This window comes from Cariama cristata, unplaced genomic scaffold (genome assembly GCF_000690535.1).
Source record: "Cariama cristata isolate BGI_N322 unplaced genomic scaffold, ASM69053v1 scaffold6290, whole genome shotgun sequence".
NCBI lineage: Eukaryota > Metazoa > Chordata > Aves > Cariamiformes > Cariamidae > Cariama > Cariama cristata.
Genome location: NW_009594017.1, coordinates 48,838 through 75,437, shown reverse-complemented (window position 1 = coordinate 75,437; position 26,600 = coordinate 48,838). Strand labels below are relative to the sequence as shown.

Here is a 26,600-nt window from a genome sequence, read left to right as displayed (position 1 = left end):
ATCCTATCTCTTTCTCAGTCTACTACCTGTATTTCTCTTTGAGCTCACTGAATGAACGGCAAGAGGTTCACCTGGTCTTATTCTTGGACTATCAGCCCTCTGGCTACAATCACCCTGGTCTGCATCCAAGACCTTAATCGGTGTAGTCCTGACCCATGACTCTATTTCCTATCACCCTTACACAGCATATCATTCACCTTCTCTGCTAAGAGTTCTGCATGACTCATGGTTCAGTGATATTTGTTCAATCCAAACTGCCACACACTATACTTCTTTACAAAACAATCCTTGAATTCCTTACAGTCAGTCCCAGAAAGAAGAAAAGAAAACATAATTTTCTTCACAAAGCAGTGATCAAGGTGACGCTAGTACAAGGAACCTCCAACCACCTGTACTACTGCTGAAGACAGACAACAACCTACACAAAGAACTAGAAAACATTATTTTTCAGAAAAGGAAAACTGTATCTGTTCAGTCTGGCTGCAGGAATCATGCAAACTCATGTAAAATTCACCTTTCTTATTTTTCCATCTTCAAAATTTTAGACCTGTTTTGCATGATTAGCAATGCCTTTTAGGGAAATTAAACAACAGAAACGTGTCAGAGCTACAATCACATTTCAAAAGGTGAATCACAAGCAGTGAAGCCATGAAGTATTTCAAAAACTGACATGTTTATTTTTTAAGTGACTAAACTATGACTATACTGGACAAATACAAATATTCAAACACTGTGAAGTTCTGTTAAACAAAGCAGAAAACTATTCTGAGTCACATTTAGGAAGATATTTACCTGCCTATAGCTGACAGGCTACACACCAAACCAGGAATGTGTACAGGTTTGTGTACATGAACACGAACATGAATGTACATGAACCCCTTAGTCTGTGTAAAAAGGATTCATCAGTTCAGGCTACAACCTGTGTTCATACCTACCACGAGACACATGCAGTTTTCTTACTGGCATCAGCAAAACACTTTTTGCTGTACCTTTTGTCCTTTCCACACACACCAGCCAATGCAGTCAGGCACATCTGAAGTGCAGCTAAGGGCAATCTCTGAAATTTCAGTTCCTTAAAGTCCCTCTTCCATAACCTTTTTGTAGCTATGACTCACCTAGGAGAATTGGTCCTGGTCTGTATCTTATCCAGAGCAGGTTCAGGAGAGACCTTATTAGCTGGGCCTCTTTTCTGTTATCTTTTTTAAGTTCCATCATGTTGGCTGGAAGCAGTACTCCAGCAAAACACTGATATTTCATCCTGTATTTAAGAAGCTATTTAAGAACCACTCTAAGATGCCTCCCTCATCCAGAGCCCAGTGTGTTACAGTGCCAAGGTTAATTGAGGAGCTAAAGGCCAAGATTAAGTTCCACCTATTCTCTGGGAGGATTCAGTTTCCCATGTTACTACAAAGATACTTTCCGAGATGCACATGGAAGCTGACACAGCCAACCGCAGGACCTCTGCCTGCTGCACTTCTCTCCCCAAAGAAATGCCAACCCCCATCAATCTAACAGTCCAATTCCCATCTACACTTATTTACTGGCAGGGTAGTATAAAGGGGCCATTGTGCAAAAAAAGAGTCAGGCTCACTGACCTTTTCCTTTTTTTTCTTTTAAATGAAGGATGCCATCAGCATACCAACATCTTTAGATACCAATGATCCATTCTATGCAGTCCACTTCCTCCTCCCCCTTCTAAAATCCCCCCACTTAGCAAGGACACTACATCAATTTTAAACATTAAGACAGCTCTTTCGACTGGGTAACAGTAATAAACACTGAATTCTGAAGTTGTCACTGTAGCTGAGGTTCCTTTTTTTTTTTTCCCCGTCACACTGAAGCAAAACAAACTGGCAACCAAGTTGCTGAACTGAAAGAAAACATTTCAATTAAAGCATTTCCATAACATTGCTCACTGTCCTGACTGAATTTTCAGGATTCTAACAGAGGAGGAAGATTATTAGTAGTCAGCTGCAAAGGAATGATTTGGAAAAAGACAGGGTATCTAACTAGCTAACTCTGAAGCATCTGATTAAAATTTAAGTAAACTTGGGAGTTAGCACAGCTGGAAGAGGAACTGAGAAACTCTCAGAAGCTCTATGCCTTATACTTAAAAGGCAAGTAATAAATGACAGGAATTAATTTAGTGTGCACAAAGTATGGGAGCTCAGTGGCAAAGGGATCACTGTTCCAAGCCCAGCTGGTGTATGCAACAGTGCACATGAACACCCTCTTTGTACAGGTAGTGGTCAGTAAGAACAGTGATCAGTTTTATACTTCATGCAATCAAAGCACCTGTTCATAGCAGCACAGCTTGTACTTAGCAAAACTGCTGTCCCAGCTGCTGGGAGCAAGTCAAAGTTTGCGGAAGTTACCACCACTGCAGTACCTAAGCACTTAAATGCTAAGCAATGTCATTGTGATTAATAGTGAATGTCTATTCTGACATGAACATTTTTCAAAGTACACAGATGGGTCACAGCCAATTGCATAAAGACCGCAAACACATGGTAGGAATTCCTCTCCCTTTGGCACAATGAGGGTATGACTATCAGCCCAGAGCTGCCATAGGCAACACCAGCACTGTGCTGGCTTGCTGCCGGAAGGAAGGTACGGGAAGGTAGAATAAGCCAGTCTCATCCTTCTCCCAGGAATATCAACTCTCACAATTCAAATTTGGCACATTTGGGGTTGAACCACGCAACTGGACGGACGCTTCCAGTCCCTGCAGGAACAGACAGACTCTGACCCGAGCTCTGAAACTGTCCAAATGCACCAAAGGGAAAAGCAGGGGTTCAAACTATTCAAGTCTCTCTGTGGCCTCATGACACTAGGTCCAACAGCCTGAAACCAAAAACGCTCCTCAGTTCCCTGCTGGTACGCTATCATGTTCCTCTTGTGTCCGCCGCATGGTCTCTAGCGTATGCCACGTGCAAGACCCAGGTATAGGCTGCTTTGCCAAGGAGCCTAAGGAAGAATGTTTCCTCTGCACTCATGCTAGATCGTCTAGTCATCTGCACCCTTAATCAACAATAAGAAATTCCAAACTACTATTTTGCTAAAGTAAAGCCATGTGTACTTATTTTACAGTCTTCTTTACCAAAGCAACAGCGTGTTTAGAAGAGAGAGAGAAGGAAACTCTCTCCCTTGCCAGCCTTCCTGTGGGCAGCAGGCATAGAATGCAACAACAGCCATGTTGGGCCAACCAAATGAACATCTATTGCCCTGCCTCTGATAGGGGCCAAAAGTATCTGCCTGAGGGATCACGTAAGCACAGAGCAAGCACATAGTCACACTTATCCAGAATACCTTTGCAGCTCAAATATTTCAGGTGCCAAAGGTGATGCCTTCGTGTTTAATAGCTGTATCGCTCAAACTCATAGCCTCTGGGCAGGGAACAGGTCCTGTGCCATTCATCTGGCTCACAACCTGCACTCACAGGGCACCTGGGGTTTACTGTGCCACCAGCAGGTTGCATGACTTCTTCTGATGGCAGCAGAATAGCCTGCCTTAATGTTTGCCTGGAGCATGCAGCGAGAGGCCATTGCAAGAGCAGCTGCAATGTAAAAGCTTCAGGCACCATGAGAAGTAGTTACAATACTTGCCTAGCTGGCAAGCTGGCACTCAGAAGCTCAGAAAAAGAGAAATATAGCAGGAGAGGCTATCTACTGCTCTCCAAAGTGACTGAGGGCTGTGAGAGCTCACAGGAAACCTCCAAGAGGATGGCAGTGGGCAGAAATATTTAGCTGGTGGTAGCCACAAACACAGAATTTGACTGATGGTTTTAATTTGACCCTCAAGCAGCTAGAGTGTGAGAGATATTCAACAAATCAGCAACTGCATCAGAGCCAGCTGAAGACCTAAAACATGGGCTGCTCTTAGTACTTATCCCCATGTGCCACAGGAAAAGGACAGATAATAGTGCAGCTCTAGAGGTCGTGTGAGGGAACACTGTAATGGCCCTCCCCAAAAAATTAAGGGATGTCAAGAAATTCTGGTTCAGACCCTATTGTGGAAAAAGGAGTATTTCTGTGACGTACATTTCCACTGATGCCTATTCCTAGAAATCACAGAAATGCAACTTTTTGAAAGAGCACAAACACACAGAGATTAGGCCACAAACCTTTCTTGGAAGTCCTTTGGTAACAAATGTTTCAGGCATGGCCACCAGCTCCTGTGCCTGAGCCTCCGAGGTGAAACAAAGGGTTACTGTAACTCAATTCACTGGTTTTTAAAGAGACTTTCCCTCCAAGTTTGAATTACTCACAACGTCTTCCAACCAGAACCAAAGTTAAGTTCTTGTCCTGGTTTAGCTAAAACAGGGCTGTTTCTCCTTTCAGGAGTTTTTCTTTCAGTTAAGTCCCTTCTAAGTAACTGCACTTTCTGAAAGTACAGCTACATGTTTTTCAGACACTGTCTGCTTTTCAGACCTGATAATGCTCGATGTTTATAGTTGCTACTGAAGTATCAGTAGGATTGGTATGCACAGAGGCCCATGTTTATACTTATCCCCATGAGAACCAAGGCCACTGCTGGCCCCGCTTTGTTAAGTGAGTAAACAGTTGTAAAAGGGTCGCACCTGTGGAAGAGTGCAGATGGGACAGGTGACCAAAAACTGACCAACGAGGTATTCCATCCCATCCACGTCATCCTCAGTATAAAGCTAAGGGATCACAAGGGTCTTGCTCTCTTCTTTCATGGTTGGCATCCCTGTGGGACCCTGCTCGCTCTCCTGCCTCCGACCCCGATCCGTGCATTCCTGAGTCTGGTTCCTGTCGGCTGCGCAGTCTGGTCCGGGACGTCTGGGTGCCCGCCCTGCTGCGGCAGCGGCCGAGCCCCTGCGGTCTGTGTGCTGCGGCTTGCAATCCCCCCACCATCATCGAGACACTCAGTACCTGTTTTGTATACTTTTCCTCTTATTTCCACTATTAGTACTACTAGTATTAATACCTTATACTATTTTCCATTATCATTGTATTACTAAAGTAGTTTTAATTTCCAACGTGTCTCTCTCCCCTTTCTCCGTCCTTTCCCCTCCCAGGGGAGGGAGGGGGTTCACAGACAGCATCTGCCACCCCTTTTAAGAGCTGGCCCAGCCTTCAACGGTGACAGTTCTCCTACCTGACAGGGCCATGTAGGGCATGTCTGCTTGTTGGGGCTGGCCCTGTCAAATGTGGGGGCAAATCCATGAACACAGACATTCCTCACAAGGGTTACAAATGAACTCCTCCAGCTGCGGGTGCTTCTGTGTAATCTCTGCGGGGCAGTTGTGGCAGTGCAGAGATTGTGCCATGATCACAGGCAATCTTCTTCCCTCCCGTTACTCCATGAGGATGATGCATTTAAAATCCAAAACAGATCTGAGGGGAAAGGTCTGAGTTCTCAGATGTGCCAGCTGTGTATTATCGTATTATCAATGCTCAGAGCTGGCAAGAAAGAAAGGGGCTGATAGAGGGAGGAGGACCACAGTCAGACCAGCTGGCCAAACTGCCAGGAAGAAGTGACGCTTCACGACAAATACTTTGTCATCTCTCAGGGGCACATGAAGGACTTTTTAGAAATACTTCCTGCATGTTTCCATTACTCCACTTTGTGCTCCAAGGCATTCAGCTACACCAGGCAGCTGAAGAAACAGTGACGTTAACCTTAACACTAAGAATAAAACTGACATAGAATAAATAATAGTTACTAGTTTGTCCGTTTTGCTTTATTATGAAGGACTCTGTTACATTGCTCCCACCCCACCACCTTTTTTAAGAAGCTCCAAAAAACCAAACTGAACAAAACAGAAAGATTCTTAACCCAGTCTGGTTTTTTTAAAATAAAAAAAAAACAAAACAAAAACCCCAAAAAAACTCAAAGAAATAAGACTGATCTCATTTTACTAAATCTGGTTTCTCATTTCCATATTGGAAGTGCCATCAGCTCTTCCTGGTTTCTGGTACTGGCAAAGTGAACTGTATTAAATGGGACAAAACAGGGCAGAGGACAAAGAAGAGAATGAGAGACTGTTGTTTTAAAAGGCAATTCTGATTTTTATGTAGGATATAGAAGAGGTGTTAGGAGAAAATGCGCTTTGAGGGCAGCACAAAATGCTACTTCTAAACACAGAAGACCATACCCCTTTTACCTCTTCACTCATTTATCGGGAAAAAGGCATCATTTATAATATATTATTCTGATCCTTACATTGGATTATCATCCAGGCTGAGAACTGAATATAGCCCTAATGTTTTAAGTAAAGAAATGTGAAAGGCTAAAACAGTGGCCACTGTGAGGCAGAGAGGGACACTTACACCACACCAGTGAGGAAGCACTGGGGAGGTACAGTATCGCCCGAAGAGAACAACACAGAACAGCTGTGAGTCACTTGGAAAAGGTGTGTTCAGCTACCCATAAAGAAAATACCTTGGGGAATTAACGGGCTGCAGTGCTGGGGCTGCATCAACAGCTAACATACCAAGCTGCTCCCAGGCTACAGACATTCTGGGGGATGATAAACATGCATCGGGGTGTGTGTGAGAAAAAGAGATATAAAAAGGACCCATTCATTCAAATAAAACAATCTTATTTGAACTTTTGCCCAGAACTGAAATAAAACCTAAAGTGTTCCTTTTACTAGATATCCAAGCAGCTTGGCGACCTTTTGTCTTAATTTTTCTTAATTCCTGTGAACTTTTGTACTTCCTCTTTTCTTCCTACGCAGCAACAGCATTGCTACAACAACAGCTTTACAGCTCTTCATATTCATTCTGAAAGAAGAAATGCCATGAACCTGGCAAAAAAAATTTATTCTTTATGCTGTTTCCAAATACTCTGATCCAAAGAGTGTAATGCCATGAGACTGTACAAACAAAACAAAGGCATCTTCAGATGCATTAAAGGAAGCTGTTGATAAAAGGCTACTCCTGTGTGGGTTTGCAAAATCAGGCAAGAAAGAACAAGCAGTTTGCCTATTTGGGGAAAATTCAAGTAAGTATCAGAAAACTTTAAAAACCATAATCAATCTCTAGGCAGTTTTTGTTTGTGGGGCTTTTTTAGACACACACATTTTCCTGGAACATACTTAAAGGAGTCTTCATTTTTTGTGATTCCGTCCATGCTACTTTAAAAGACATGGCTCCACTGCAGGAAGCAGAACGACAACAGCTGTGAGGAGAGCTACAGCACAGTGCTCTGTGCCAGCCAGGCTCTGAGCCCATGGTGAATCTTCCCCTGTTGTGTCAAATTCAATACTGAATGCTTTTACAGGAATGAAACAAAAAAGGACACTCTAGCTCTACTAAGATCTTGGTATCTGCTAACAGAATTGATAAGTAGCTAACACGGCCAGGCATTTAAAAACAAAATGTTACAAAGCAGAGTAACTGTATTATCTGCTATTCAGGACAAGCACAGGGTTTGTCCAAAGCTCAGGGGAGGGAAAAAAAAAAAAAAAAGGCGTTTAAACTTCAGAGCCGTTAACAGAAATCAAAGTATCTCAACCAGAGGAGGAATCCTACATCAGTCTTTGAAATTTTAGGAATGCAAATGGAAGGACACTCACATAAAATCCCACAGGCATTGTAAAAGGAGTGGTGCAAAGTCCTAAGCAACATATACTTGTAATCCCCAGTGGTGTGATCCAACTGAGACTCACACACCTCAGCCAAACAGTTTCTCTGAAAAAGATGTTGTTATACTGTAAAAAGCATGCAGTCTACAGTAACCTTTCAGTATTTCCCTGTCTTCACAATTAAGCCAGCATTCAAAGGCAACACTGAACAGCTCAGAAAGTGTCTTTGTCCACATACCACCTTTATGTACCCCTTTTTTGTTCCTCTGCAGCGTGAGTCAACATGTCCAGTGACAGGACAAGCAGCAATGGACACACATTGAAATAGAGCAAATTTAATTTAAATTTAAGGAAAAAACAATTGTACTGTAAGGGTGATGGAACACTGGCACACATTGCCCAGACAGTGGAGACTCCATCCTTGGAGATATTCAAGCCTAGCCGGCCACACCCCTGAGCAACCTGGAGCAGCTCTCCCTGCTTTGAGCAGGGGTTTGGACTAGACACTCTCAGAGTGCCTGCCAGCGTCTGCTGTGGTGAGTCAGCACAAGCTGGACCAGCCTGCAGGAGCAGCCTCTAACAGCACCTCTGCTGGCAGCCACTTCCATATTAGCCTTTTTCCTATCTGGCGATCATAGAACGGACCTCATCTACACCAGAAATATCTTCTATTTATCTATTATTCATGTTTCCACCTATGTTGTTTAAGAACTGCTTGTGTTACAGCATCTAGTTTTCGGGCATCACCTAGTCTCAACAGTTTCTCAAATGGCGATCACAACCAAGCACATATGTACTTTGTAGTAAATGATGCTTAAAGCTTTGGAGAACTGGGGCCACTCAAATAAATAACATAGGGTAGCTTTGCTATTCTTTGCTCCTTTTCTTTCTTCCCATTCACTCTCCACATCTGAATACTTCTTACAATCTATCTTTTGCCTGATCTCACTCTGATTACAGGCAAACATTTAATTATTATGACCCACCTTGTCTCCGACCTCCCATTCCTCTCGTCCTCATATTTCCTCCTACGTCCAGTCTCATTTCTGTCTTAAAATTCTCCATGGGGTAAACCACAATTTGCCCTCACAAACTCACACATTCCCCAAACAGCATGACCTGCACATGGGCAAAAGCTCATATAAAAGCAGAAAAGTGTTCATCCTTTGCACATAAGAAACTAAAAGAGAAACTCTAGGCTTTGTAAAATAAAGACTTGTGAAGTAAATGCAGATGTAGACCAAACATGGGGTTGAGTCTCTGCAGTTTATGTCTTTAAGACCGACTCTTCTCTTCTGCCTCTACCTTCATCTAGGAGCTGTGGTATTCCTGTAAGCCTTAGCCCATATCAAGGTTGAGCCCTGGCAACTATGATTTTCAGCTCTCCTCATTTCCACTGCACCCATTATTAGTCTCATTTCTCTTCAGTCTCTTTCCATTTCATCTCTAAGCTGTCCTCTACTCAGCATCTCCCTAGTTTTCCAGTTCACCTCACTTCACGCACACCACATACATGTGTACTCCTTCATCTCATCACCTGCTTGTATACTTTGTTTTAGGGGAGGGGGAGTGGAATGCAAGAGGTCCTTGTTCACACTTGCTTTCCATATATTTTTACTAGTAAGAGACACGAGGCCTAAGATCATTTTCCTGTGTTAATAATATCCACCAGTATAGTAGTCTGAATCACAAAAAGCTCTCAACAAGTTAATAACTCCTTTTCTGCCTCAATCATTACAACTGAATTGGAATTTTGCAACCAAAGGAGATCATAGACAAATGTACCACCTCATCATTAAGAACTCCCCAGCTTCAGATTTGAGATGTCTCCCTAAATCCTCTGTTATATATGGGGCATGTCATCCACTGGCTGGCTCCTACTACGGAACCAGAGCTATGTCCCTCTCTTGTATCTTGCACTTTAGGATCAGACTCAGGAAAACTAGTAGCAGACAGAAACAGAAAGCTGAGACCTAGAGACCAAATTTTACATAAATAGTAACAACAGAAAGCTAGAAATACCTAACAGTATGTTTTGACAGGGTGATATGGCCTCAAAACAACAATTTAAGAGACGACTCTTTTCTTTATTGGAACACAACAGAACCGCGGCTTAATTATTTTAAGATCTTCATAAAATCCTTTACAAAAAATTACTTTCGCAGATCAATTCATAAGAACTCTCATTCTTTGGAGTACTTATAGAAATTCGCTTCTTCAGAGTGAGGTACTTAGAATCATTAACAGCCATATCTTCCAAATGTTCTTAAGTAAATATTACTGCCCCCATTATATGAGTGATGCACCTGAGACAGACAATTTGTATCATCTGCCCAGGACTGCAGGGACTGGAATGCTAATGCCAAACATGAAAAAACAGTTTCTTGTGTGCGGTTCAGATGAGCAGTATCATCGTTGCCGTTACATGCTTACTCACTAAAAATACTGTGGATTTGAGCACATTAATTTTTTTCTACATCTTATCTTACGACATTGACTCACATGAATTAATCCCTCTTTTATATTCTGTTCATTGACTAAATAATGAAATGTTCTAAAGACATTAAAGGATTGAAGCCCACAGAATTGGCATTTGGGTAGGTACAACACAGCACAAAATCACTTCTACAGGTACAAATGGAAAATCAAAAAGTTCAGCATTTCAGCGACTTGATGACGGTCAAGCAGTAAGCATGTTCCCAAGCTACAAACTGATCTTAATTATCTGGCAAACAAGGCAAAATTGTCTGGGAAGCCCTCACTGCAAGCTCATCACAGACCAGTTTGAACATTTGATCATATCTGCCCAACTGCAGGTCTTTGCTGAAGATGCACAGCTTTATTTTGCACTTGGTTTAGAATTAGAAGGATAAAAGGCTCCTCTACTCTACCTGCATGTCATTCTTCTCCTAGCCAGTTGCTTAAGCAAGACATGTGGTAACACTAGTAATAATAAACAGAACAGCTCTGCCTTTTCCCATATCAGCACTTCAAACCCCTCGCTTCAAGTCATCTATACTCTCCAAAATCTGAACTCTTCAATCACCAATGTGAATGAAGCAGGGTTCATTTTGAAGTCCCTTGCTATCACGCCGTCTCCCACAACAATGTGGAGTCAAGTAAAACATATTAAAGCAGAGAATAGAATGATGGTTTTCTGTATGCTTACAGACAAATAAAACAGAAAAGATTTTTCCTGATGGCCCTAAACTTATATCCAAAAGAATATGTAAAAGCGTCAATAAATGGTCACGTTCAGATAGAACGGTAAAGCACTCCACTTTCACCTGGACAGCACTGTATTTCAAGTCACGTAAATATGATTATTTGGGTAAATGAGGGATAAAGATTTGAAGTCATCAGGGATGCATTGTGTCAGAATGACAATATTGCTTTGCAAGGAGACTTTTATCGTGCAGCTGTACAGTGTTTCTTACCCAAACTAAAATACTGTAAGACAACCAAGAAATGGGCTGCAACTGAAGACCAGTTCCAAGCTGCCCTCTCCTGTATTGTCTTTTGGATCAAAGCTCAAAACATAACAAGAGTTTACAAGCAAAAACAATACAGTGAATGACACACAGAGAAGAAAAAATACTCCTCGACTATCAATGTGCTCCTGTCAGAATAACCAGTGCTTTTAATTAAAAAAATTTCAAGGAAGTTCATGGCCTAGCATAAAAGTTACAGAAGTTACTTGAGAGAAAAAGCTATCAAGAAATAAGAGAAAACACCTTATTTCAACTTTGGCAGGTAAAATCCATGAGTGTGTTCCTAACTTTTAACCAGCTTGGTGAAAGAGCACAACATCCTGACTGATAGTCCAAATTTTAAGCTTATGCTCAAAAATGATGGCAAGCAGCTAGCAAGGGCTTGAAGGAAAGGTAGTATTTTAGGGTGTTTTTCCTAAGAGGGACACTGTTTTCTTTTGTAACTCAACCCAGACAATCTCATTACCTGATCAGAGAAAGAAAAATTTATGTACCCTGAACTGCAGAGACTTGAAAGACCACGAAAGGGGCGAAGCATTCATAGTCGGGACTTATGTTTAGACATGGTAGGTAGCTCAGAGAGCACTCAAGGAAGGAGAAGCACCTTTCAAAGCATGACACTCAAGTCCACAGGCACAAGAAGATAGTACAATGGAAATTTCAGACTGTTTGTTCCTTTACCTTTGCACTACTGCGCACAGTTCAAAGCACTGACAGAAACTTCATACAAACATTCAAAAAAAACCCTCTCACCCCAAAAGGAATTAAGTATATGTATACTTCCTTCCACTTCTGTCAGATTCTATTCGTTAACTTCTTAAAAGACAGAAGAGGCTGCTTTGGGGAGGAGTGGGCTCTCTCTCCGTTCTGGTGTTGGTAAAACTTACAGAAACTCTGTTTATCTCCACAGTAAAGCAGCTGTGATAATACTCTTGTCCGTAATTATCCACTTCCAGCTTTCCTAGCATGGAAGGAGCACCAAGGATATTGCCTTCTTACTGGAATAGGGACACCCTGTGATAAAATTTGCTACAGTTCAAATCAGCAAAAATGTTTTCATTCTTTTAACTGAATTATGCTATTTCAAACTTTACCCACTGATTCCATCAGTTTCTTCCATACTTCCATTCATGCTTAGTGGCATGCTGCTATATTAACATTTGCAAAGTGTGTGTCGGGTTGGTTACGCTGCAAGTACTTGTTTATTTGCATTTATTTTTCAACACAGGAGGTAGAATAAAACAGGACTAGAATTACTCTCTCAGGGAGTTCACAAACCTTCCCCTGCCCCCTCTACTCGAGTTTCCTTGTTATTTTTCAGTTTCATAAGCTGGCTAGATGGAGTCAGAAATACACACAAAATGGTAAGAGCTGTCTTGGCAGCCTTCAGTGAATTCCGACCATAAGCACTTTCACATCCTCCAGCAAGCAAGCAAGCCAAGGTGTTTTGTAAGAGCAACCCACAAATCTTAATGAATACACTTAAGAAATTAACTGAAGTTTTCACCATTTACGCTGCAGCATCTTGCAAGGATCTAAAAACCTGACCTCCAGATTTAAGCAACAAAAAGCAGCTTTTCATACAAAGCTGTTATCAACAGACTCTGTATAAGAAGGTGTTTAAAATGTACACAAGCAGAGAAAGACAAAGAACTATGTTTCACCAGTTACTCTGATGAATTTTGCAATGGAAGTCTGGAAGTTTATCACAACTTGAGAGTTTATCCATAGAGCAGAATGGACAGTATTGCTTTTTTTGTACTAGACCTGTTTTAAGTCTCTTCTAGCACAGATCACAGTCCAGTTCTGTACTAACACCGTTCCTGAGGTTAATCATCAGAACCTGCTATTTCATTGCCCCTAGCTCTAAAAATCAGACTAAAAAGAAGCAAGGCAAGAATTAAAACAATTGCCTCGTACGGTGCAACCCAACTTCAACCAGAATCCAGACCACCACAAACAAAGTGTTTTCATTTTGTTACTGGCAGCGAAGGAGTGCTTTGCTTGACCTCCTTCCCTCCAAAAACACTCTATTACCATGATTTGGAAAGGTAACTGAGTGAAACGAACATACCTCAAGCTGTTCCCTCAGGTTAGATATACAAAACAAAGACAGAAGCCAAAAGATAGGGTAAGTTATTTTTACAGAGCTCTTCAACAGATCATGACAAGAGACTGATCAGTGCTGTTAAAGTACTGGAAACTCCCATAGGACCCTGTGCTCCCTGTCACATAAACTGGACTCTTTTCTGCTCAGCACAGTAATGGAAAGAAGACAACAGGAGCACGTGAGCGGCGTGGCTGTCTCTGTAGCTCTTCAGCATGTACAGTGCCTCCAGGTACAGGCAGATCTGATGCAGCATAGCTCAGACACAACTTCCTGCTCCACATCTCTTTCTGAGGACACTGTCACTGTCAGTCCCGCACACCAACCATGCTCAAGCTCTTTAAGTGCAGAAGGACTCAGCAAGGACACAGTGTAAGAAGCAGGCAGATGATGTGCAAGCAAAAGATGGGATAAACTGGCATTTAAAAACATGAGGCATGAAACGATGTCTTCAAGAGGCTGCAGATGCCTGCTGTGAACCCAAACAGGCTGAAAATTTCATCCTTTACATAAAGACATTCCTACAGAACATACAGTGCTGATTGCCTATTTACACATTCTTTTTTCTGATTTTCAGTGGAACATTTTTTCCATGTACACGGTTACATGAAAAATACCATTGACTCCCAGTTTGACTGTTCCAGTTACTGAGTGCCTATTTTGGTTTTTTTTCTAAACTGCTTGCTGGAGAAAGGTGGGGAGATGTTTAATGACAGGGGTGTCTGAGGTGATCGTATTGTGTTCTCACAAGGTAACAGAAAAATGAAGCACAGCCTTTTCTGCATTTCTGCCTGATTTAACTCAGGAATTTCCTTCTTATGAATGCAAAATATTCATTAATATGTTGGGGAAGATTTGAAAAGAAGATTTCTTTATCTTGTTTTATAAATATTTACAGTGGCAATCTGGAAGTTTTACTCCTTCCTACTTCCCTACTAAGACTGTTTATTAAACCGCCAACTATAACATGATGTCTGTATGCTAATTACAGGACTAATTTTGCTGTCGCTGAATTCAATGACAGATGACTCAAGGAGTTCAGAAGTAGCTGGCTTGAACCTTTTATTCAGAATTTCCAAGATAAACATTTTAAATGTATTGCTCTGATCAATACCAACTGCAAAAAATTTCTCTTCACCTTTGCCTCATTTTCCACATGCTCAAATACTCCAGGTTGTTTCATCTTCATTTACGAATTCTCAATATATACTTATGCTGCAGGCTCTTCAGAGCAGGTAATTTTTTATTATTAGTCTGGGTATTACGTATCGATTTGGTGTTCTAATCTCAGGTCTTTAAATGTTGCTTTAATATAAATTCAGTAATACTGATGATGATAAACGGAGAGAGTGTTTCTGGAACTTTGAATTATGGATAGATCCAGACTGTGAAGCTCAGGTGTGAAGGCAAACTTTGGAGAAGTGTGAGTTTCACTTCAGGGACAACTGAAGGTCACTCCTTTCTAATGAAATTTTCAAGAGTTATTTGTAGCTCACAGTGACATTTCACCACTACTACACATACCATGCCTGTGATTAGTTTTTGAAGGAGTGTACCTGAACTATGAACTAATTTTACTCATCTTCCTAACCATCACTGGTCAAATTTAAAGAACAAAATAAACACCACATATGAGGTTGCTGCCTTTTAATAATTTCATATAGTCATTTCCCAAAAGTGTATCCTTACTAAAATATGACCTACATGGACAATTCTGCAACAAAAAACTACTGAGGTCAAACTTACTGATCAGGCAACAGCATTTTTTTTGTGAGAAAAGTTTTACCTGAAGATACTAAAAAACCACCACCATGTAAGGAGCTTCCTGGAAGGTAACTTTACATGTTACCACACAAAACATAACTTCATGCATTCTCCCTCAGGGTACAGTTTACTTCCTATTTCCTCTAATAAAGTCATGTTGGAGTACTTAATGCAAATTTTGAAAAACCTAACAAGTATTGAACTTTAAAGAGCTAACATGAGACATTTCTCATCGTTGCTCTCACTTAGCTTCCACCTACTTCAGCTCTCTAAATGCAATTCAGAAAGCTTCAGACACAAATAAAATTTACGCTGAACTGTTGTTCAGTCACAGAAAGTTTCTTCTAGTCTTTGGCCAAAACTCTGCAGCTCTATCCTGTTGGCTTCATGTTGCTATTCAGGTTATTTCACAAAGACTGTACTCTTTTAATGCTACCCCAAAGAGCAGAGACTATGCCATATGAGAAGGAGGTGAGAGAATAGGTTACCATCCCATCAAGTTAATCTGCACTGACTACATTTCCGCTCTGCTCAAATCTCATTTGTTCCAGGAACTCTCCTCTAAAGAAAATATAGAAACACAGAATATAGGTACACAAAACACTAGGTATCTCCGAAAAGAGCACTTGCCAAGAGCAAGAAAGGGTTACCAAGATATACATCCATGTGGTACTATGCCGTAACAACAGCTGAGAGGAAGGACATGTGGTTAACAAGAACCTACCAGAAGATTACTTACCACTCTCTACACAGACCCTCATCTACACATCTTAAGAACAAAAGCTCACCTCCTTTAGCACACAGCAAAGTATCTTCTAGTCCTCCCAACAAGGCAGCAAGTGTTTTTTTATTTTTCCTTTTTTTTTAAATACAATTTCACCCACATCGCCAGACACAGACTGATGATATCAGTAAAATAATACGCTAATGGAGTTGTTGCAGATTCCTCTGTGTTACACATACCTCCATCTGGCTGTACAATAAATAAATGAACAAATGGAAGGGCTGAGATTTCCCTCTTCCACAGGGACATGAGCACTTGCCACTCTCTCCAGCTGCTACTTCCCAAGGTACAAACAGAAGCTCAAGAAAATGCATCTGTTAGAAAGCACCAGTACTGCAAATGCACCTTCCATTCTTGCCATTGTTTCCCCTTGAATCTATCACCTTAACGTGATGTTACAGTATGGTCTGAAGTACCTCTTACGTACAGCACAGATTCTCATCAAATTGTTGTAACCAAACTCATATCAGAACAAATTTCATTTCCTATCGTCTTCCTACCTACACTGACTCAAGTAACATTTTACTGCAGGAAGTGTCCCAGGGGGCTCTGCAGCAGAAGGCAGAGAAATGGGATTCGTAATAAGAAAAAAAAGAGAAGCAGAAGAGTTTGATTCAAAATTCTATACTCTGTCTACATCTGCCTCTGGCCTTACTTACCTGATGAATAAACGAAACACTAAATGAGATGGCACTTAAGTCTAGTTAATTTGACTGCTCTCAGTGCAGAAGCCTATAGTATCAACTCATACAAACCACTACAATTCTTGAAGGTATAAAAAAAAACCCTGCTTACCTTTCATCCCAAACTTAGAGTGCCTTCCAAACTTCAGAATAATGAGCATTATTACTAAGCCGGTGCACACCAGCGCTGCAATTCCCACCACAACATACACCTGAAAAAAGAGGACACAAAAACAGGTCTGCTTGTTTTGTTCTCATGAACTACCTTCAAAGACATTCAGCATACATCCAGATTAACCCATTTAGGTAACAAGATTCATTTCAACTGGGAAACATTTGCACTCAGATCAAAGAGTACAGAAAACAGCCACTTGTTGAGGTTTATTCTACCCTGCAGAGAACAGAGATTCAGACACCTCTGAGAACAACTTTTTCAACATCCTACACACTCAAGGCAGGTGGGAGGGAGTGCATATCACCCCCTCCCCTTCCAGTGGAGTGACGTGCTATAAGAAAACACATAAGAAAAGCACACAGAAAAAAAAAATTACTGTGAGGGTGGTTGAACATTGGCACAGACTGCCCAGAGTAGCTGAGGAGTCCCCATCCCTGGAGATACCAAAACCAGAGTGGGCACAACCCTTAGCAACCATGTTGGCCGTGCTGTAAGCAGGGGGGATTGGACCAGAGGATTTTCAGAGGTTCCTTGCAACCTCAGCCATTCAATGATTCTGTTATCAGACAAGACAAGACTGTCTGGGATCCTCCCAATTTTTTAGCATGCTGTCCCAACTCACAGTGTGCTCCTTGGTTCACACATGCTTTCCGCTGCCTGCTGCTTTACAGAGTCACTGATACAGGGAGGCTGCAACCTATCATAACCAGGCTGGCCACTGACCACCAGTTTCTAACAACTGAGTTCAGGAAAGAATGAGAGGCAAGACAGCAAAGGAGGAGGCTCACTAATTCAGCTACTTATACTAAAATCTACTGCAAATTATTTGATCAAGCCCCTACAAGAAATCAATTTTTAAAAACACAGAATCAGGATTTGAAAGTTCATTGCAGCATATCCTTTTTGTAAGGAGGAGCTGACTCCAGGACTGGAATTCAAACAACCACCTTCAAATTACCATGGATGTCTTTGTTCTGTAAATAAAGAGCTGCTCTCCTTAGCTAAAACTAGAAGACAGTCTTACGCTAAAAAATTACAGTTAGTTGTTCAGAAAAGCATGAAACAAAATAACTAGCAATTTTACTTGGACTGAAAAGTGATTCACTCTTTCAAAAATGGGGGGAGGACAAGAGTGGGGAGAATCGATTTTCTTTCTTTTCCTTTTTTTCTGAGTTCTGATCACAACACAGTAATAGCTCCAGTGTTCTGGTAGCTCAGGGTCCTATTACAATCTCTGCAGTTTTGTAAGTTGCATAGCCAGAAAGTTCGCCAAGACTACAGATCAGGAAACAACGTATATACTTACAGTGATACTATCTTCATTCTCCTTGTTGGAAACATCGGTAGAAGTGATTTGATTACTGTTATTCGTAGTGTCTCCAAGATCATTAGGTGTGGTTTCATACTCTTAGAAAAGGAAAAAAGGTTGCTTTTATAATTTCGTAAGCTTAGAGGGGAAAGGGTTGTCTTTATTATTGCTGCTCTGCAAGACGGTAAAGCCACTAACAACTCTGAGGACTCTGAGCTCTTTGGAAACAATATGCAATTCCTAATGTAGCTGGAACATTGGGGGGGGCATCCCTGTGGCAGACAATCGTCACAACAGTGTTGTAACTGACAAACCTGAAAAGAGAAGCAATCTACATCATAATGTGTATCTCTACTGGGAAAACTAGAGTTAAATAAGAACTCCATCCATAGAGCTATTTTTATGCGCTTCTGACTTCCCATTAAAAATGAAAGACTGCCCTCTACGCTGAACTTCTCCAGCCTTGTATTCTGCCAAATATAGGACAGTCTTAGAAATTAGCTTGGGGACTCCTGTTTAGCTGAGGAGAACTTGGCAGATCGGTTTTTAGCTAGCTTATTACTATCAAATGTGAAATAGCTGGGTTTGTTCATTTTAAAAGTAATAAAAATACTGTTGTGTGCACAGAGGTTACAGTTTAGCATCATAAACTGTCAGACAGTCAAGCCTTTAAAAAATTAAGTGCCTGAGATGGTACAAAGAAATTAGATTTATTAAAATAATTCCACTGACAGGTCTGCAGGGGTGAATTCAGAACTATTCCATCAAAAGAATGAACATGGTTTAATTATTTAAAAATGAAACACAGATATTTAGAGTCCACTATTTCCTGTCAAAATTATTCAAATGAGATAAAAAGAATTAAATAGTATACATATGAACTTAAGAGAAACACACATTATAATAAAATGTAAAAATGCATATATTTTATGATTACATCTGGAAATATACATAACGTTTCAATTTTATGACTGTAATCTGTGCAGATGAAAGAAACAAACAAGGGCAATAACTGGATCTATTATAAAATGCACCTCCAGCACTGTAATTTAACTTTGCAATTAACCGTGTATTTCTTTACATGTTTCGATTAAAATCAGTGCCATAAGCCTACAGATGAAATTTGAACTGTGAATCTGAGAAAGCAGAGCACAGAGGCATAGCTCTCGCTAACTACAGGGGCAGGAACTCTTCCGACCGCAGAGCTGCTGCTGAGCAAGGGCAGCGAGGGCCTGTGCCTCAGTAGAGTTTATCTTCTTTAGCTCCCAAGGCCAGTTTGGAAAGCTCAGCTGGCAACGCCAGCAACAAACTGCACTGGGCTTTTGATCCTCATGCATGCACGAACACATTTGCTTTCTGCAAAGCACTCGGCAGGCTGTAGATTTTTTGGTATATGAAGAGACACAGCTACCTCTGGCACCAATGCTACAGCCAGTAGAGTCAGGTTGTCTAATCAGCTCATGTAATCTATTTTGGCTCTACACCATGCATGCCGAAGGACAGGACTCTTTCAAGCCAAAATACTTATTAAGTATACAGAGCTTTCATGAGAAACAAAATTTAATTTCCTGGTCTTTTAGCATCTGAATTCTCCGACTGAGCACTGCATCTCTATGCCTATAGCTTCCTATGCAGCGAGATTAGAACGGTGGCCAGAGGCAAATGAAGAGCAAACCTTACTCTGGGCAGCACAAACCCTGCCTGAATGGCTCACCTGCGCAAGCAATCTAGACACTCGGACAAGGTGTTGTGCAGACCATTCACCACCGTGACTATATGCTTTGCCACAGCTAAGGAAGAGACTTCTGCTTCCTTTCATTTGCAGGCAGAGCCCGCTTTATAACAAGTATCTCAGCCTAGGAGATTGGCTTTCCTTTACAATTAGCCAGGAAAATCTTCACAAAGATAGCTTTGGCCAACTCTGTATTTATCGCAGCTTTATAAGACCAATACATAAAACAAATATTTAGAGCCTTTGGTGCTCTGGCACTGTAATACAAACTTTGAAGAGGGAAATTTTTTCCTTAATTTCACCTTAAACAGCAGTGGGCAAAAGCTGATGCTATCTGCAGTTCTGTTTATGCTCACGTCTGTACTAACCCACTGGAAATCACACCCTGAAGGACTAATGAGAACTATGCAGAGTGTTTCAGGTCTGGTCTGTCAATCCTCTGAATGCACTTTTTAATTAAAATGGGCAAGAGCTAAAGTAAGCCACATTGATACGCTGGCGTTGCGTTGCCATTCCCCGCTGCACCACTGTGAAGCGCTTGAACTTGAACTAGTGCCAGATCTTCAAAGCCTCTAGAAATGGGTGAGCCAGGCAAGGAAAACATGCACAACAGCTACGCAGCCAAAACCAGGCGATTCTGAGTTAAACAAATTCCTCTTCATTTCACTATGAAATCCTGACATAGATACCGAGTACTCTGATATAGACAGGGTCACACCTCTTGACTCACACTATGTGGGACTCGTATCGCTTCAGGGCCAGGTTCTACAGTGCCACGTACCTCACGCAGCCACCTGTGACTACACCAACTGCAGTGAATCGCAACTGAGGCTGGGCTGTATTCTGCAGCCATTTTGCGAACAAGGTGCGTGGTGGCTGGGATACAGACAAGAGCACAGTCACACCAGCACCAGGGGGGTCACTCCGCACAGTCCTCTTGGGGGATGGCTGATATGGGGTACGTTGTCTCTCTCATGTTTGCAAATGTGTTAGAAGAAGCAGTGTGGCATGAAGACATGAGCTCGGAGCCAAAGAAGCTGGCTTTGCATTGATTTCCTGCTCAGCCCCAGGTGAGTCACCTTCCTTCTCTCACAAAGGGAGGCCAGGACAGCCTCCCCTCTGCCTTGTCTGAGAGGTGCCACAGAGGTGAGCTGGAAGCACTAGCAAGTGCTCCGCGCTTGCAACAGGCAGTGCTCCGTGCAGCCAGGACTTCCCTGGGCAAACACGACGTCATGCAGCCTGCTGCAACCTCATCAGTTCTTCTGTTTCCCTTTGTATGCTGAACACACTTAACAGAAAACGTCTGGAAATCACCTCACATGGAGCACAGGATACAGAAGGTCAATTCCCAAAGGACAGACCGAACCCAGCTATGAAGGGCTTTGCTCTGCACAGAGTGGTACTCGAGGCTGGAGTCCTCTGCCCTCCCTCCGTCGCCTCCATCTCCATCTCCTCACAGCCCAGCTCTGCCCAGCTATGGGCCCTGTTGAGCCGGGCCAACCTTCGGGCCCATGGTCCAGCCTCAGCCCCAGGGCGATGCCCAGTGGCTGCCCCTGGGCCCTGTGGCTACCTGGCTCCTGGCTGCAGCAGTGGGATGGGCCTGGCTGCCAGGCCCTGCCCTGATGGACACCCATGGGGAGCCCCCAGCCCCGTGGTGCCCTGACACTTGTAGGGAAGCACCCTGCAGCTCGCATTAACTTTACCCATAGCCAACAGACTGACAAACACACAGCTGGTTCCAGTGCTCCAGGATCAAAACCTCTGCTGCTGCCTTTACCCTTTACACTAGGCACATCTGCAACATGATTAGCATGGGGCTTTGAAAAATGCATTTTAAAGACTGCAGGGGCAGGAGGGCTTTAAATCTTCCTGCCAACATAATTTAAGTTGTGGGTAAACAGGTTAGCATAGAGATAGACTGGTCTGAAAAAAAGTAATGAAAACCGCTCAGTCTCTGGGAGGAGCTCATCCCAGGGGTCCCACTGTCAGCCCTGCAGGCAGCAGTTCTCCAAAGAAGTGCAGCAGCTCCTGGACTTTCCAGCCAGCCTCATTTATTCACCTCACTAACTGGACTTGCAAATGTGGAATAATTAGAGAAACACTCTGGACTACAAAGTGTTTCTCAAAGCAAGCACTGAGTCACTGAAACAAAGATCAAAACCAGCAGTTTCAAACAGAAGAAAGAAAAGCCAGGAATGAAAAGGAAGGCTGCTTTCATCAGGACTAGGTCTTGCAGGCTGTGATCCGCTCACCCAACGCAAAGCGCACTTCTCAGCAGAAACCTACGCAAGTCAATCGAAGCACAGCACTCACATGGTTAAAGCCATACACAGGCATCAGGACCTCGATAAACAGCTCAGAATCAAAATCTTCATGCATATAGCTTACATAATACAACACTTGTAAGAAACTGTGCAAACCATCACCACCTTCCCACCCCCTAACCACCCCAAAAAAAAAAAAAGAATTTGGAAAGAGAGGGAGGGGAAGCTATCCTTTAGTATTTCTAAGCACTTAAAGCCAAATTGATGCTTCAATTGCACATTTGCTAAAGTTTAATGACATGGAATGGAATCAAAGCAATAACATTTAAATCTGCTTAAGGAAACTTGAGTCATGGGCCATTTCATCCAAATAAAAAGTACTCCAAACAGGATCCAGCTTCTGCTGGATGCTAAAGGGTGTTTGGGTATGTTGGTTAGGATGGACTTTCCTACTCACCAGAAGTATGATGTAAAACTAGTCAGCTGCTTTTCATTCTGCAGCTTCTATTCTACTGCATACTGGTCTTCACTAGGTACAGATCAAAATATTCCACGTAAATAAAAAACTAATGTGAACACTGTGTCATCAAATCTTCTGGCAGACACTCAGATATCACTGAGTTGATGGTCTGCTTATGCAAGAGAGATTAACGGAAGGTACAAACAAGCGGACAGAGTAAAATAAACTGCCTACAGGAAAACTTACTTGTGCCAACCTCATTTTTAAGTCGGATTTTTGGAGACAAAACAAGCATAGAATCATCCCTGAAAAAATAAATTAAGTTATATAAGGAGAAATCATAACCTCTCTTTCCTCCAAGAAATGCCTCCAAAAAGTTCACAAAATCTCATGCCTTTCAGCTACATCAGACAGCTGTCATCCTACAGGATCAACTGCAACCATTCATAGCAATGTGTTTATGCTTCTCCTAATGTGAATCAAAAGCAGTACAGTAAGTAAAACATCATATTGCCGTCATGTATCTTAAATAATATAAGGCAGGAGAAGAACCAAAAACACAAAGTACCTTTTAGAATTGTGTTATAGTACATGCCATTTCAATTTAACCAAGCCTGACATTCAATCTTTTAATAGTTTCAGTTCCTTTATTTGTACCATTAAAAGAAAAGAAAAAGGAAATTACATATATACCATAAACGTCTGGATCCACAATTGGGCCACTACCTGTAGATGGAGAAGAGGGGAAAAAAAAAAAAGAAAAAGAAAAAGCTTTGTAAATAGATTGCAAATGCTGGAGGAATAAGAGTTTCTTTAGGAACTTCTTAAGCATTGACATATTATTTGCAATAGCAATGATCAGTACCTACATGAATGCAAAGCAACATCAATATACTGTAGTCCCTGTTTATCAGATTACATTTATAACCATTTTAGAGCTATCCCAAAGGTTAATATTTTGCTTCATGTGAAACAGCTAATGCACAGGGCACTAGCTCTGGCAAAGGCAGGCATATTTCTCAACTGGGCAAAATTCTGTTTTCCACTGTTAATGTATATTTGGAATAAGTGCAACAATAAACATTCCTGTTGAAAAATCAATGGTAAAATTCTCCCTGATTTTAAGTTCACACAGACTTCAGTGAGCATTAACAATCACTGACTTTTACTTGGTCAAAAAATTCTGCTATTAAATCACTGTGAGAGCAATCCAGTTTAGCTGTGAGTTGGCCAGTTAAGGGCTAGAGGTAGCAACGACCTAAGCAGCATCATTTCATTCGTTCTGTAAAAGGATGCTTCCAAGAACCCAGCTGCACAGCTGATACACAGACAGAACTCTTACCAAAAGAGTCAGATGTCTCAGAAGCCAGCCTTTACACAAGCAAATGGATACCCGTCTAGTCTACACTCTTCTGAATTTTACTAGTCTCAGTTTGCAGCTTTTTCTAATTACTGCACATATGTAAGGCTGAGCACATATGTGAGAATAATGCACAGAACACTCAGTGAAATTAGCGTAGTATTAGACTATTCATGCTTTGAAAAATACTTGCATTGTATTTGAAAATACCCGTTCATTCTGGTCTATAATTTATTTATAGCATAGCTTATGTAGTAGGCTCCTAATCATCTCTTCCATATTTTTACTCTTTCTGTTTGTTGGTTTGGAAATAAAATTAACAGATAGTTAAAATCTCTAAAGATGAATCAAACTTCAAAAAGCATAGTTTTGTTTATAGTGCTATACAATAAATCCACAGCAGTGGCATTACACTGGCATAAAGCCACTGTGAAGTATGACCAGAACACCATTGTTTATGTCAACAGCATGAGAATCTGTGCTGAAAATAATGAGTTGCAACCTATTTGCAGAATGCAGCAGATAATTAGGTTTATTTTTAAATGCATTTGAAGATATTCTAGTATCCAGAGATAGAGGTTAATAGACCCCATGAGGACTGTCATGTCAATCTGCAGAAATAAATAACAAGTGAAGAAAGCTTGTACTATCTGTCCTCAAGCAACTTCTGACCAGGGTTTTCTGTCCATAAAAGTTCACGGATTCAGTTTTTCCAGTATAAAACATTCATCTGCTGAAACACAGTACTTCTAATTTACCTTCCGTAATCTGAAGGGAAAAAAATCCAACAAAAAAATTCCCAGGCCCTTATTCCTGAGTTAAATGGCAACATTTTTGTTACTGTTCACTAGAACTGGGATAAAATAATCAGATTAGTTTAATCCCTAACTCCTGCCAAGGATATAAACTAGGAAGTCATCAATTCCATTCAAATACCTTTTACATAACTAAATACGTCACTTCAAATAAAGTTTCAAAAATCAAGATGCTGGATGAACCCCAAATTTCTATTTTGTATTCCCTACATACAAACATATCTACTCAATCATCTAAACATCAGTTGAAGCTATTTTAACATTAAACTTCAACACAGGAATTTCGCATGTTTACACACCATTATTTTTAAGGCAAACAAAGAACAGCATTGTTGTTTTGGTCCCTGTTAGAACAGGGTGTTGTGTAAATAAAACTATTGAGAGACTTATCCTGTTCACTCATCTTTATAAACTGCATCAACTACACTTGGTTTGCTTGCTTCTTTCTTTATGAAGTTGACATTTTCAAAATAAAGTAGCAGCAAAGACTCAACCCAAGTACATACTTCTACAAAACAGTCCCATGTTGTTATGCTGCACAAGCAAGATGCCACTTCTAAGGCATATTTAACATGTTCTTTTCCTTTGACAAGATACTACGTGACTTGGATTCCTTCAGCTGAATTTCAGAGTAGAGAGCTGGTAGATGAAGAAGCTTAATTAAAAATACTTATTATTGGTAAAAATCTCCCCCACATCATAACTTGTTTTGGATGAACTACGAGAACAGCCTCCAGAATAAAATACGAACATTTCTTCCTTACTTTTTGCTGCAGTGTAGTCTCAAATAATCAAGTCAATCTCAGCAAGAACAGCTTCACAGGAATCCAAGAACTTTAGCAGATTAAAGCTAGTTAAAAATCTAGCTAACAGAATATGAAAATTTATTCTTCCAGGCCTTCGTATTTAAAACAAAGTCTTAACTTACAACATTAACCATGTTATCATTAACTCAATCCAAATCCCACTGTGGTACATGGTTTCCTCTCCTTTATGCCTGCATCCTCAGATCAGTGAAAAAACGTTCTGCAATTAGCATGCTGGAAGTTGAGAGCATCTTAGCACAAATCATGTCTTCATCATGTTTGATGCAACTTTGAAAGTGGAATATTACACTGCTGACAATAGAACGTGCTTCAGACTTAGTTGTATCTAATTTAGATAGACATATAGATTATAGGTGAGGGGTTTTATTTTCTTTTGGTTTTACCTTCAGAGCATTTGCCCGTAAGTGATGCAATAACCAGAGATTCAGTTTAAAGCTCAGTGAGTATACCCCACCCCATGAAACATCAGGGCTGGTATTTAATTAAGTCATGAAGGCATGGAAATGAACATAATACCAGGGTGTGGGCCTTAATCTTTATGCTTCATTGTACAATATGTGGGCCAAAGAAGAAACTACACAGTAACGACAGCAGTGAAAAAGCCTTTTAAGGGTTTGAAAAAGCCTGACAGTGCTTTAAATACTAATAGTTTAAAATAAAAATTGTAAAACAATGCACAGAGGATTCTAGCTTTTTAACATTTGCTCTTATGCCAGCTCCACTGGAGGAGACAACAATGTTGTGACGTTTCCTAAAGCTCAATGCCATGATTCTTACAGGTAAAAAATAAAAACAATATTGAGGAGGTCAAGTAGATAAGCAATTTCCGCTGTTGTTAATTTTTAAGACTGGTTTGGTGCCATCCACTATGCATGAACTGATTTCTAACGCAGTTACATCCTCTCTATATATAGCCTAGTTTCCTCTATACTCTTTTTGTGAAGGTTAATCCATCACAGAGTTTGGGAATGCTTAAAGAACACAGCACAGATTATCTTGGGAGACTTATATTCCTTACGAGTATAAAGAGAATGGAACAAATAAATAATGTTGTCTTTCTAATTTGAAGGATATCTACAGTTCTATTTAATTTAAAAGGCCATAACTGGCCCCCAGTGTACACAGAAGAAGCATAAAGGAAAAACAGAATAGTAAAAGGGATTTGGATGAAAACAAAAAAATTATAAATTCATCTAAATGTATCAGCAGGACTGTTATTCTGTTAAGAAAATTAAGCCAGGTTCATACTAAATAATCAGGGTGTAAAAGAACTT

The 26,600-nt window shown here is 41.0% G+C and overlaps 1 protein-coding gene across 1 annotated transcript in view; it reads right to left on the bottom strand.

The window, feature by feature from the left end:
• Positions 1 to 26,600, bottom strand: part of LOC104158632 (BDNF/NT-3 growth factors receptor-like) — a 77,963-nt gene that overhangs the window by 19,224 nt on the left and 32,139 nt on the right. Inside the window, exons 8-10 of the mRNA XM_009696345.1 lie at positions 23,018 to 23,050; positions 17,866 to 17,966; positions 16,497 to 16,596 (exon numbers count right to left, since the gene is read on the bottom strand). Of these exons, the coding sequence (XP_009694647.1) occupies positions 16,497 to 16,596; positions 17,866 to 17,966; positions 23,018 to 23,050 (234 nt within the window). The remainder of the gene's footprint in view (positions 1 to 16,496; positions 16,597 to 17,865; positions 17,967 to 23,017; positions 23,051 to 26,600) is intronic.